Below are 13,623 nucleotides of genomic sequence, written 5' to 3'. Positions count from 1 at the left end.
CTTGCCTTTTTGTAAAGGGGTTGTCCCTGCCTTTTCTGCAGGGCCGGCAGTAGGCTGGTACAGAACAGATACAGGTATGTTATTATGTAGACAAGTAGATAAATCTCAGTATGCCAGCAGCTAAATGACAAGTTTAAACCAAGAAAATAAGAGAGAAGATGCAGCTTACACTAAAAATTCAATTTGCAACTGTCCTATTATTGTCAGTAGTCACTAGCAATGTTAGTCTGCCTCACAAGCACATTGATTTTTATATGCCCCAAAAGATGCCACAAAGATTGGGAGGTATATCGTTTTACTTTAGGAGGAGAGAAAATGAATGGGCCCTCTAACAAATAAAGCTATTTTTTGCCTTACACTTTAGGCAAAGTATTCTGGAATACAATTCCCATTTGAAATGGATTGTTTTGATTTTCCATATTGAAAGATTAGTTACAAGCTCATGTCCATGAAATCAGTTCACCATTGCTACCATTGCTGTTTGCACTCCTTAATTCCTGGGCAAATCCTATTTATTAAGAATATTTCAATGTAAAAAGAAAAAAGAAATTATTGACTTTATGGTGAAAATAATGCTATATTTACTTCATCTTTAAAATTCATATTAAGTAATCTTAGCCATTCATTGATATTAATCCCACGTATAATTGACATGGGTACATTAGGCACATTGCTTTGAAAGTTTAGCCCTCAGCTCTAAAAAAAGTTGCATATTTTTATGTAGGTAAAATTTTGAATGTAAAATTCAAAAATTGCTTCTAGTGTATAAAATCAGATGTTTACCTTTCCACCTGCAATAGTGAAATCACAGCAAGAGATGCTGTATGTATTGTCCAGAATCTCTGCTTCTTTAATTACTGGTGGATAAATTCTTGCTGAAGAAGGTGTCTCTTGAGACAGGAAGAAGGAAATTGTTCTAAGCTGTTTATTGTCTACAAAATAAAATATTAAATAAGAATTAAATAATTAATCGACTGAAAAGGAACAAGCAAACTTGCTTTGTTGTAAGATTGTACCTAAGGTACTGTTAGGGGCGAAATGGCATTTTTTTGTATAGTGGCAATGTTTTGTTTAACTGACATGAGTCTGAATGAATTTGGCAACATATACATCCAATAAAAAACAATAAAGTAGTATTGGCTAGTGGAAGTGCCTATATAATATTTTTTGCCAGCAGAATTCAAATATTGGATCTAATAACTTTACTGTAGGAGACTCACACCATTAGAGGAAACTATTTTATCAACTGGATATTTATTAAAACCCTGTCCTTCAGTAGGAAGGTACAGATTTACTTTCAAAACCATTACTACAATGAAACCCAAGCAGTTTCAAAATTGTAGCAAAATATTGCAGCATGTAATCAAAATCAGAATTAAAATTTACAATGATGATAAAGCAACACTAAAAATAAAGCATTTATTTGTGTATGTTAACAAAGGGATATACGGTAAATGGGATCATCTTACATAAAGAGAAACCCAGAGGCTTCAAGGAAAACTCCAGGAATAACAGAACAGCCCTAATTCTTTGGTTCTGTTTTCATCTCAGCAAACGATATTGAGACATACTGGAAATGGCGTCATCAAAATGAATAGCTGGTGATGTAAAGACAGCTGTGGTAGGAATATGATTCCATTTAACAATGAAACCAAATACCGTACCCAGAAATGTGAACATCCTTCACTGGATGATTTAAAGCAGAGACTTGACAGCCATCTATCTCAAATACTTTAATTTGTATCCCAATACAAAGCAGATGATTGGATTCTAAATGGTTTCTTCCAATTCCTTTGATTATTAGACAATCTTCTAGTCTACTGTTAATCCTGTAGCTGGAAATTGGTGGGGAACATGCTACAGAGAAATGTTTCCTTTCTCAATTGGCAACAATTGTTCTCATTTTCTCTATATATACATTTATTTTCTAGTTGCATTATAAGCAAAGTTGTGCTGAAACTGAGATCCATATGGCTCCCCTCCTGAATCAGTTCTAGAAGGTCTTAAAGACCTACCCGCAAGTAGTCCTCGACTTACAACCATTTGCTTAATGACCGAAGTTACAACAGCACTGAAAAAAGTGACATGACCATTTTTCATATGACCATTGCAGTATTCCCACGGTTCCATGATCACAATTGGGACACTTGGCAGCTGGCATGTATTCATGATAGTTGCAGTATCCCGGGATGATATGATCACCTTTTGCGACCTTCTGACAAAAAAAGTCGATGGGTATGTCAGATTCACTTAATAACCATTTTACTAACTTCACTGCAATGATTCACTTAACAACTCTGACAGGAAAGGTCATAAAATGGGGCAAAACTCCCTTAGCAACTGTCTTGCTTAGGAACAGTAATTATGGGTTCAATTGTGGTCGTAAGTCAAGGATTACCTGTATTTACCCAGGCCCTGAAGTAGGGGGGATGGCTCTGTCCTGATGTTTTCTGCTTGCTATGTGGTTGGAATAATTTTGTGATTATTTTGCATTTCTGGTAGTTATTTTTTTTATATTTTGCTGTTTCCATTTTTTTTTTAAATGTTGTGATCTGCCCATATTTGGGTGGCATCAGATCAATAAAATCAATAGATTCATGAAGGCCAATATGCTGTAGTGATAAAGGTAGTGGACTAGTATAGAGCAGGGGTAGTCAACCTTGGCTCTTTTATGACTGGCTGGGCTCAGGAATTCTGGGAGTTGAAGTCCACGAGTTATAAAAGAGCCAAGGTTGCCTACCCCTGGTATACAGGAATGTAGGTTCCAGTCCACTGTCAGCCTTGGAAATATACAGTAACTTTGAGCCGAAGTTTTGATATGCCTTTGGGTGATTTTTCCTTATGAGTCAATATGGAATAAGAATCATTCTCCCTTCTGCGCATAGTAACAAAAACATAAATAACAGTGGAATAATCCAACTTACATTCAGGGATATGTACTGGAAATGCACTCTTTTCTGCTTCTACTGCCATAAAGGCAATTTGTTTTGCTATTTGTCTCTCTCTGAGCCTGTAACATTAAAATATGCTGGGTGTGAACTTTTTTAAAAACCTATTTATTACAGTTCTTTATATGTCCCCTACTCAAACAACTCTAGGCGGCTTATAACTGACATATATTAAAACATCCATAACAGTAAAAAAATTAATAGCTTTAAATATATCTGTTGCAATCTTCTGTTAAAATCTTTCCCCCTAAATGCCTTATGGAAGGAAATGGTTTTAACCTACTTACTAAATAAAAATGGATGGGGACTAGACTGACCTCATAAGACAAACGGTTGAAAGTGAGTGGGTTGTCAGTGAGAATGTCACACTTCAGGTCCCTGCCCCCACTCCCCCAACTCTGTAGGGCTATGCACCCATGGCAAGATTATAATGTAGGTAGTGAGGCAGAACCCATAGGATTTGTGGGTTACAGCCTGCACCTTGATTTGGGCCCAGATGCTTGGTGGGAGCCACTTCAGTTCTTGAATACAAATTATGTTACTAAGTTGGTTAGTGCTGATCAGAAGGCATTGGGTTTTGTGCCAACTGCAGCTTCTGAATGGCCTTCAAGGGCAGATTAACTTCTGTAGTATAATTGAGATAATCCAGTGGCATAAGTTATTGTCTCCAGCACCACCTAATTCAGGAGCAGATGCGACTGGCATGCTTGATGAAACTGGACCAAAATTTTCTTGGATGTGACTTCCACTCGATGTTTCATAGAATCTGCCAGTCCAGGAGAACCCCAACACTACATTCCAACTTTTCAGGGAAAGTGCAGTCCTGTATGGAGCGATATATGGAACCACAGGACTTCTGCATCAATAGTAACACTACCTTGCTAGAATTAAATTTTAGTCTGTTTTGCAAATCTCAGCCAGGATCAGAGGACTCTCCAATGCATTTCCTGCTGAGCCTGAGATCAAAATATAAATCTGGCTCTCATCAGCATATTAATACTAGACCCTATGGGAATAAAGGAACAAGCTGCACTTTGCAGCATCCCATGCAAGAGTGGCTAAGGACTTGATGACTTCTTCCCAACAATGCTTTAAGAGCTCTAAATGCTCTAGCTGCTTCTCATAACTGTGTCTAAAAAAATAAGCTCTTCTACTTCGATTTTTTTTCCATAACACCTTTTCTTTACAGCTATAATCATTAGAGTTTCACTATATGCTTAAGATTGATGAAGCCTTAATTAGTTGGACCAGATCTTTTGCATCAATAATACCTATAAAAGCTCAAGAACAGGAAGTCTCAGGTAAGTTAAAGACATTAAAGGTAAAGGTAAAGGTTCCCCCGCACATGCGTGCTAGTCGTTTCCCACTCTAGGGACTGGTACTCATCTCCGTTTCAAAGCCGAAAAGCCAGCGCTTGTCCGAGGACGTCTCCGTGGTCATGACATTAACGACAGACATTAATGACAGACTAATTTCCATCTACTCACATAGATTCCGTCCAAAGTTTCTTTACTGAATTATGCAACCTCCCTCTGAGGGAGGAGATATGATTAAAGTTGCTTAGATGTGCATCCTAAAATTGACACATTGCATGATCCCAAGGCCTATAAGTTGTATTAAGCTGGAGAGTCATCTTCACTTCCGGTAACTTTTGGGGAGCTCATTTAAACTTCAGAGAGAGAAGTTAGAAATTTTCTTCCCCTGAACTTCCTTCACTCATGGTAGAATACAACCCAATGTACGTTATACATTTCCTACTTCCTTTCTTGCTACTTGCACCATAAGTGATGGTTTAAAGTGGTCCATTTCATGAGGTACAATAGCTACTTAACTTTAAACTGCATACTCTATAGATTGTGCTCCCAAAAGTAATGGGTGAGGCTAGAACAAAAATAAACTTTGATTTCATTTAAATTAAAATTCAACACAGTTATTAGTCTTCAGCTGTGTAATTAGTAATTTTCCTTCTGTCATGCTGTACTTTAAATTTGGTAACAACTTCTAGAGATCTCTGTAGGAAACTTGAAGAGCTTTCAGAGGTGCAGGTAGCTTTGAGGTATCAGATTTTAGTGTTCCCCCTAACTATCTTAAGAGCTCAAATATATCCCCCCCGCTGTTTGGCATACCTTTGTTGAGCCCTTTCTTTTGCCCGTTCTCGGTCAGCTTGACTTCCATGGGCCTTATGAGGGGCAATATCAATCATCTCCATTTTCTTTGGATAGCGATTTTTTTCACTGACAATGAACTCATGAAGCTCCCGGCATTGCTGGCAACAGAAAAGCTGGAAAGCAAGGTCCTGTTCTTACCAGCTGGACAGGTGGACCTTGGATCCAATGGAAAACCATGTGGAGAATTTGCTCTCATTACTTACATCTCCCCACTCTGCTATGTGTTCCAGACTTTCAAATGAAGGGAAGTATTTTAGGGGGCTGCCACAGAATTCACAGGTTTCTGGAGTTTCCTTCGGAACCTGCAGAGAAGAAGGGGGGGGCGTATTTCAGAAAATTTTATAATAGTTATCTAAACAAGAATTATAGGGTTCATAGCCTGGGTTTCTGTGGGGTGGCCCTTTTTCTCCTCATTGCCCACTCAGTTATCAATAGAGGGTACATTTATACCCCCTCCCAGACTAGAACAGTCTTTCCAAATTTCAAACATGAAAAATTGGCTGATTTGTAGGGAGGAAGGAGGATTTTTTCTTGTCTCCTCTAAGCAGCATTCGTAGGTATAGATAGAGTGATCAGTACCTATAAAAATGCTGCTTATGGGATAAAAGAGAAAATCTCAAATTGCTGGTTTTTGGTCAAATATCCAATTGCTTTTGAAGCAAATTTGGTCTTTTAACTTCAACTTGAGAGTTAAAAATGCTTTTACTTAGCCACAACTAATGTCACATTGCCCTGATATTTTGCTTATTCCTAATAGCTTTTCAGGAATGTTTAACCAAAGTATGTAAAAAAAAAGAAAATTACAAAATATGAATTGCCACATGAATGATGCTGCTGGCTCTGTCCTGTAATAAACAACACTTTAATTATATGAAAGCAATCCTGCTGTATGGGAAGGATGGTGGAAAAACCCTTTTGTGCTTTTTCATCTCTTATTTCTGAAGTTCCTTGGGAACAGATGGTGTTAGGCAGCTGTGCACCACAATCATTAAGCATTATTACTGCTCTTTTGTTCTTACCCCCACCTTTTTCAGAGGTAGGAGAAGCCTTGCTTTTCCTTCTCCTTTCTAAAGGGATTACAACCAACGGTAAATGAATCATTTTGCAATTTCATTAGGGATCTTAGAGACAACTGGCCTTTAAAAGCTGCTAAAGGATGACAAGCAACAAAGGAGTGAAAGGGGTTACAATTCTCCTCAATCCCATATTCTAAAAATGGAGGACTTCCGATTTGCTGATGTGGCCGCTACGGACATTTGGAAGGAGAGCTCGCCTTCCACGTCTGATTTTGCATCACTGGGGGACCCTGGAAAGGGTCGAAAGTTGCCCTGTAGGGGCGACCAGCAAGGAGGGGATTCCCTCTGGATCGCAGGAGAGTGGTAGCTCTTTTGCTTGATCTGGCGCAGCCCTCCAAACCGGCGGATGAAAGACCAGCCATAGCAATATGGCTCGTCACTAGCTGTAGACAGCTGAAGTCACATTTACCACCAGGCACCTACAAAGCAGTGCGGAAGAGACTGGGTGAGATCTGAACCTCTCTTCAATCCTAATTATTTTTTCCACTTGTATAAGCTGCCCAAAGTATTTTTCCCCCTGTAGAAAGGAAAGGGAAACTTTATCTTACCCTCTAATAGTGGCAACGATCCAGGGGAGTTTTAAAACAAAAGAATAGCCTGATTCTAACTGGACTTTTATCTTTCTAAAGCTTGAGGACTAAAAGATTCCTTATTTTTATTGAAGATTTGGGTTTTTATCTACAAAAAAGAAGTAAAATCGGGGGAAAAGATTACAAAATTTGGACTAAACAAAAAAAGAGAAAAAAATCCTAAACGGTATGGTTGACACCTTGTAGCTAAACCTGATATTACAACTTGTTATTGCCTAACAGAGACTTGGTTTACTGTCCAGACGATAAAGACTTCTGTAACCTTGGCATTTTTCAGCTATGAGAAGCCCAGATATGTTCCATAGGCAGTGACAAAATTACTCTTATTTTTTTATTTTAATTTAACATACTTTAAGAAAATATGGCTGAAGATCATGAACAGACTCTTTTTATGATGAAAGCAATTCTTAAAACCATTATTACAGCTACTGATGAAATAAGAGGCTACAAAGAAAAAGATGTCAGCCAAGATATACAAATGCAAACTTTGACTACAACTAAAAGCTGTTAAAGGATGACAAGCAACAAAGCAGTGAAAGGGGTTACAATTCTCTTCAATCCCATATTCTAAAAATGAATTTGCCAATATTGAACGAAACAACAGTTCTTCTATCTCAGACATGTCAAACTCATGACATCACATGATGTCATGCAACGTATCAGGACGGTTTTGCCATTGCCAGCAATGTGGTGGGTGCGGCTTCCAGATGACGCGTCCGGCCCATGGGCCGGCAGTTTGACACCCCTGTTCTATCTCATCTAACAAAATGAAATTCAATGGTGAAAAAAGTAAGGTTCTACATTTAGGCAAGAAAACCAAATGCACAGGTATTGTATAGGACACGGTTTCCTGCCTGTGCAGAGGGTTGGACTTGATTACCTCCAAGGTCCCTTCCAACTACTATTACTATTATTAATAATAATAATAATTTTCTTTTATTCATTAAACATGAACCTCAACTGAACATTCAAATTGACTGGCGCTAATGGTTCACACGGGTTGCTGCCAGCATCCTAGGTATCAACCAGGTACCTCCTTAAAATGTAAGATGTTCCGAGTAGTGCAGTTTTTTGTAGCTTTGCTGGAGTTATTGCAGGAAGCTGCAATTTCTTGATGTATTTTGCAAAGTTTTGGGACATAGTTCCCAGTGCCCCGATGACAATGGGTATCACTGTTACACGTTTCATCCATAGTCGCGCAGTTTCGATGGCCAGGTCGCAGTATTTCGTAATGTTTTCCAGTTCTTTTTCTTTGACTCTGGGATCTCCTGGTACACCGATATCAATCAACTGTATGCTTTGGTTCTCTACGACTGTGATATCTGGCGTGTTGTGTTCCAAATGGCGATCTGTCTGTATTCGGAAGTCCCACAAGAGCTTCACCTTCTCATTCTCGACAACTTTTTCCACCCTATGTTCCCGTGACTTTTCGGACACAGGCAAGTCGTATTTTTTACACAATGCCCAGTGGATTAGTTTAGCAACTTGGTCATGTCTAGCTTTGTAATCAGTTTGTGTGATTTTGCTGCACTCACATATTAAATGTGAAACAGTTTCAACTTTGTCATTGCAAAGTCGGCAATTTGGATTGTCAGTAGATTTTTGTATCTTCGCTTTCATGGCATTAGTTTGTAGTGCTTGTTCTTGAGCAGCCAGTATTAAGCCTTCCGTTTCTTCCTTGATGGTTCCCATCTGAAGTCATGCCCATGTCAAGTTGTTATCACATTTTCCTTCAAATGCTGACCATGCAAAGCTTTGGTTTTCCATCTATTTAATCTGTCATTATTATTATTGTTGTTGTTATCTTGTTTGTGTATCTTAAAGTGTTTACTTAAGCTAGCTTAAAATCTTAAAGAAATATGATGTACTCTTATTAAGATGTCATATCTATAAAATAGTTTCACATTCTTATGTCCAGAAATAGAAAGGTAAACATTTATTTTATGGCCAAATATTTGAGTTATTCTGTTATATAACTTACAGGGAGATTAGTTTTTTTTCTTTTATAACACTCTTTATAATTTGTGTGGCTGGGTTATTCTTTTAGTGCTATTGTTTGCATTTGTGTTTTTCACTTGTTAAATTCTTTAGCACTGTAAGTTTGAAATAAAAGAAAGCTGACTATACATAGAAAATTCATATATTGGATAGAAGGCAATGCATCACTTTCTCTGTTACAGCTTTTCATCAGAATTTTTCATCAGTGCAATTTTTAAGAAGAGGAGACATTCTGTCATGCAATTGCATTCTGAAGTGGTGAACTTATAGAAGCTTGTAACTATTTTCTTTCTTCAGAAAATAAAGGTTAATCCTCCAGGCTAAACTGAACACAAGGTATATTTGCATGATTCTTCAGCAGAAGTATCTATGGGAAACTGGAATTTTGAGCAGAATACCAGTGGTACTGGAAGAAACAACTGGTATTCTTAAAATGTCTCCTAATCCCCTCCTCCCTTCACCCTCCTTCTCCAAAGTCCTCTTCCCTATCCAGGAAGAAAGGGAAGTGGTAAACAGTGTTGCCCATTTCAGTAAAGAATAAGAACTTATAAATTTACAGTGCAAAGTAATGCATAGTGGGGGGAGTAGAGCCATTACCTCAAATTGAATATCTGATCTTGATGACTCTGGTCTATAAGCTAGAATAGTAGGTGGGCCAACACTGGAAATTGTCTGCAGAGATTCTTGAAACAGTTTTAAGAAGTCTTCTCTAAACTTAAAAAAGAGAAAAAAATAATTTATTGCAAACCTCAAACCACTTGTCTAGAGTATTCCTGCAGCATCACTGCAGAATAAACAGCCTCCATTTTTATTTAATTGTGAGAGGCAGGGATGGGGAAGGAGGTAGGTAAACTAAAATGAGAATAGGTTCCAATAAATTGCATAGAGACCACTTATGATTGATACCTCTGTGTCGCATAAAATGTCTAAGCAGCTGAGATCTTGGGGAATAACAGCATAGATATCTAGGCATCAATAAAGAGAATTAGTTAGGAAAGGTATGTTCTCCTTTATGAACTGGATCTTAAAGCAATATATATATGGTTCTCATTTAACTGTTGGATGTTTAAAAGCTGAGCTCAGGCAACACATTGTATTATATCCAAATTAACAAAACACCATGACTATGTTAATATATCCTATGTTAATATTTCTCTGACAAATCATATTATTACATCATGTGATGGTCTGCTTGGCCTAACATGTTAATTCAACAGATAGAATTCCACAGCACACTGAACCACAAATTTCTCAATCCCAATCTAGCATGTGGTATGTATCCAGCCAGTGGAATTCTTAAAAAAGGCAACTCTAAATGTAATTCTTAGGTTCCAGCAGTCTTCCTTCAGATTAGTGCTCACTGGACACACAGAGATTAGCACTCTCAGCATTGTAGGCCCAGTACACTGGGGGCAGGAGTTTGGGGAGAATTAGGCTGGAAGAGAACTGCATTTTAGGAAGAGAGTGGGATCATTCCGTTTCTAGAACATTATAAAAATAGTACATATAATTCATAGAATATACAGCTAATTCTCAATGAGCAATTATCTGGGACTGCAATTGTTCAATTACAACAGTGGTGAAAAAGGGACTTTGCAATCAATGCCCACATTTATCACATTCACAATGACTGTCAGTCATATGTTCACCATTATAGTCACTTAATACTATTGTTCTATTCTTGACCTGTTCTTTTTCTCCCTTCACCACCTTGCAGAGCAGAGAGATGGCCTGAAGAAGCTACCTCTTCCTGACCACTTTTCTCCACAGTCCATGTTTGTAAGAAGTGCTAAAGAGCAAGTTAACAAACTCAGCTGGTAACCTTAATTAGTTGATTAGAACCTGCTGCAGAGACTGACAAGCACCCTAATCCTTTTCATACTGAAGGCTTTCTTTTACCTCTGAAGCCACTAGGCCACGGGTAGGCAACCTTGGCTCTTTTATGACTCATGGACTTCAACTCCCAGAATTCCTGAGCCAGCTGGCTCAGGAATTCTGGGAGTTGAAGTCCATGAGTCATAAAAGAGCCAAGGTTGCCTACCCCTGCACTAGGCAAACCGCATTGCTTTCTATGTGTATTTCCCATTGTGTGCCTGCTTATTCTCTTGTAATCCCTTCCTCCCTAATGATTGTAAATACAAACTAATTCTCTTCTTGCTAATTGTCCTAATGCTAGGGTTAGCATTCCAAAGGGCAGAAGGAAAAGGAAAGCTGAAGTAAAATCATGAGCCCAGTCATGTGATTTTCACCTAGCAACTGCCCTGCTTAATGACAGTCATCAGAATCAATGGTGGTCAGTAAATGAGGACTAGCTGTAGACTTCCACACCAGCAGTGCAATTGTATCCCATAGTTTTAGGTTTAATCAGAATGACTGCCCTCTCTAAAAGGTTATATTTCCCTAATGAACTGGCAAAAGTGATATGCTGAAAGAGAAGTCAAAACTTAAAGGACAGCCATATACAGACATTACAGAGCCAAAAAAATGGCAGCACAGCCATTTTATTAGGTCTTATCTCGCTGCAATTAGGGAGGCGAGGTCCAACCACTTCGCCACCCTTATTGCGTCCGCAGATAATCGCCCGGCTGCCCTGTTTAGGGTGACTCGCTCCCTCCTAAATCAGGAGGTGAGGGAGGATCCCTTGCAGGGACGTGCCGAGGAGTTTAACCAACATCTGTCGGACAAAATCGCTCGGATTCGGACCGGTTTGGACTCTGACTGGGCAGAGTCTGACGATCAGGACACGGGTGGTCTTGTCGATACCATCTGGGAGGAGTTTGATTCTGTGACTCCGGAGGAAGTGGACAGGATCATGGGGAGGCTGAGCACCACCACATGTTTACTGGACCCGTGCCCTTCCTGGCTGGTTTATGCAGCCCGGGAGAGGACACGCAGCTGGTTCCAGGCAGTTATATCGGCTTCTTTGAGTGAGGGTATCTTCCCCACCGTCTTGAAGGAGGCGGTGGTGAGGCCTCTCCTCAAGAAGCCTGCTCTGGACCCGGCTGTATTGAACAACTTTCGTCCTGTCTCCAACCTTCGCTTTCTTGCGAAGGTTGTTGAGAGTGTGGTGGCGCATCAGCTCCCTCTGGTCCTGGATGAAGCGGATTATCTAGACCCGTACCAATCGGGTTTCAGGCCCGGGCACAGCACGGAGACGGCATTGGTCGCGCTGGTGAATGATCTCTGGAGGGCTCGGGACAGGGGGCATTCCTCTGTCCTAGTCCTATTAGACCTCTCGGCGGCTTTCGATACCATCGACCATGGTATCTTGCTGCGGCGTCTCAGGGGATTGGGAGTGGGAGGCACAGTTTTACAGTGGTTCTCCTCCTATCTCTTGGGACGTTCGCAGTCGGTGTTGGCAGGGGGGCAGAGGTCGACCGCGAGGTCTCTCATTTGTGGAGTTCCTCAGGGGTCGGTCCTCTCGCCTCTCCTGTTCAACATCTACATGAAGCCGCTGGGTGAGATCATTCGTGGCTTTGGAGTTGGGTATCATCAGTACGCTGATGATACCCAACTTTTCTTTTCGACCCCAAACCACCCCAGTGATGCCCTCAACGTGATGTCCCGTTGCCTGGAGGCGGTTCGGGTCTGGATGGGGAGGAACAGACTCCGGCTCAACCCCGACAAGACTGAGTGGCTTTGCATATCTTCATCCCGGGTTTATTCGGACATTCCACCTCTAGCTATGGGGGGTGAATTATTACCCCCCGTAGATAGGGCTCGCAACTTGGGGGTCCTCCTAGATTCACGGCTCACCTTGGAAGATCATATAGGAGCCGTGACTAGGGGGGCCTTCGCACAGGTTCGCCTGGTGCGTCAGTTGCGGCCCTATCTTAGCCGGGATGATCTATGCACGGTCACTCATGCGCTCGTGTCCTCTCGTCTGGACTACTGCAACGCTCTCTACATGGGGCTGCCCTTGAGGACCACTCGGAAGCTCCAACTGGTACAGAATGCAGCCGCGAGAGTGGTGTTGGGAGTCTCCCGATACTCCCACGTTACACCTCTGCTCCGTGAGCTGCATTGGTTGCCAGTTGTCTTCCGGGTGAGATTCAAGGTACTGGTAACGGTATTCAAAGCACTCCATGGCATGGGGCCGGAGTACCTCAGGGAACATCTGCTGCCGGCATCAAGCTCCCTGCGCCCTGTGCGTTCCCACAGAGAGGGCCTCCTCAGGGTGCCACCGATCAGAGAATGTCGATTGGTGGCCCCCAGGGGGAGATCCTTCTCTGTGGGCGCTCCGGAGCTGTGGAATCAGCTACCGGTAGAGCTCCGGACGGCGCCCGATCTTCGCTCCTTTCGTCGCGATCTCAAGACATTTTTGTTTGTACAAGCCGGCCTAGCCTGAGGGGGGTGTGTTGGGGTTGTTTTATCTTTCGCTTTTTAATTTTTCTGGTGGTTTTTAGCGTTGTATCTATATGGTTTTTAACTAGGGCAATTGTTTAATCTTTTTTTAATGTTTGTATTTGCTATTTTATTCTGCCCTGTGAACCGCCCTGAGTCCTCAGGGAGAAGGGCGGTATATAAATGTTATTAAATTAAATTAAATTAAATTAAATTATATAGTGAAGAGACAGAGAGAATCTACCAGCAACCATCAAAATGCCTCAGCTTTCAATGGAAATTAAAACTAAGATGTCTTTTGCAGCCTAGTGGCTGAAGAACAATAACATGCTAGATATACCGTCAGTTTGATAGCTCGTTGATAGGAATCTGTGGATTCAAAAAGTATAGAAATAAAAATTATTCTCAAAATGAATAATAGATGTTTTGGGAAGCAACTTACCATTCTCAGAAGGAATTTCTTCTTGGGTCTCCTTTGGAGCTGCAAAGGGAGCTGAAA

The 13,623-nt window shown here is 40.7% G+C and overlaps 1 protein-coding gene across 1 annotated transcript in view; it reads right to left on the bottom strand.

Annotated features, from left to right (window-relative positions):
• ERICH6 (glutamate rich 6) overlaps positions 1 to 13,623 on the bottom strand; it is a 29,623-nt gene that overhangs the window by 5,296 nt on the left and 10,704 nt on the right. The window contains exons 8-14 of the mRNA XM_081328792.1: positions 13,567 to 13,617; positions 9,687 to 9,745; positions 9,378 to 9,494; positions 5,320 to 5,418; positions 5,075 to 5,229; positions 2,925 to 3,010; positions 784 to 932 (exon numbers count right to left, since the gene is read on the bottom strand). Of these exons, the coding sequence (XP_081184918.1) occupies positions 784 to 932; positions 2,925 to 3,010; positions 5,075 to 5,229; positions 5,320 to 5,418; positions 9,378 to 9,494; positions 9,687 to 9,745; positions 13,567 to 13,617 (716 nt within the window). The remainder of the gene's footprint in view (positions 1 to 783; positions 933 to 2,924; positions 3,011 to 5,074; positions 5,230 to 5,319; positions 5,419 to 9,377; positions 9,495 to 9,686; positions 9,746 to 13,566; positions 13,618 to 13,623) is intronic.

The sequence above is a fragment of the Vipera berus genome (assembly GCF_964194415.1).
Source record: "Vipera berus genome assembly, chromosome: 5".
NCBI classification, from domain to species: Eukaryota; Metazoa; Chordata; class Lepidosauria; order Squamata; family Viperidae; genus Vipera; species Vipera berus.
The sequence above is the reverse complement of the archived record's forward strand: the minus strand, read 5'-3'. Positions and strand labels throughout refer to the sequence as shown.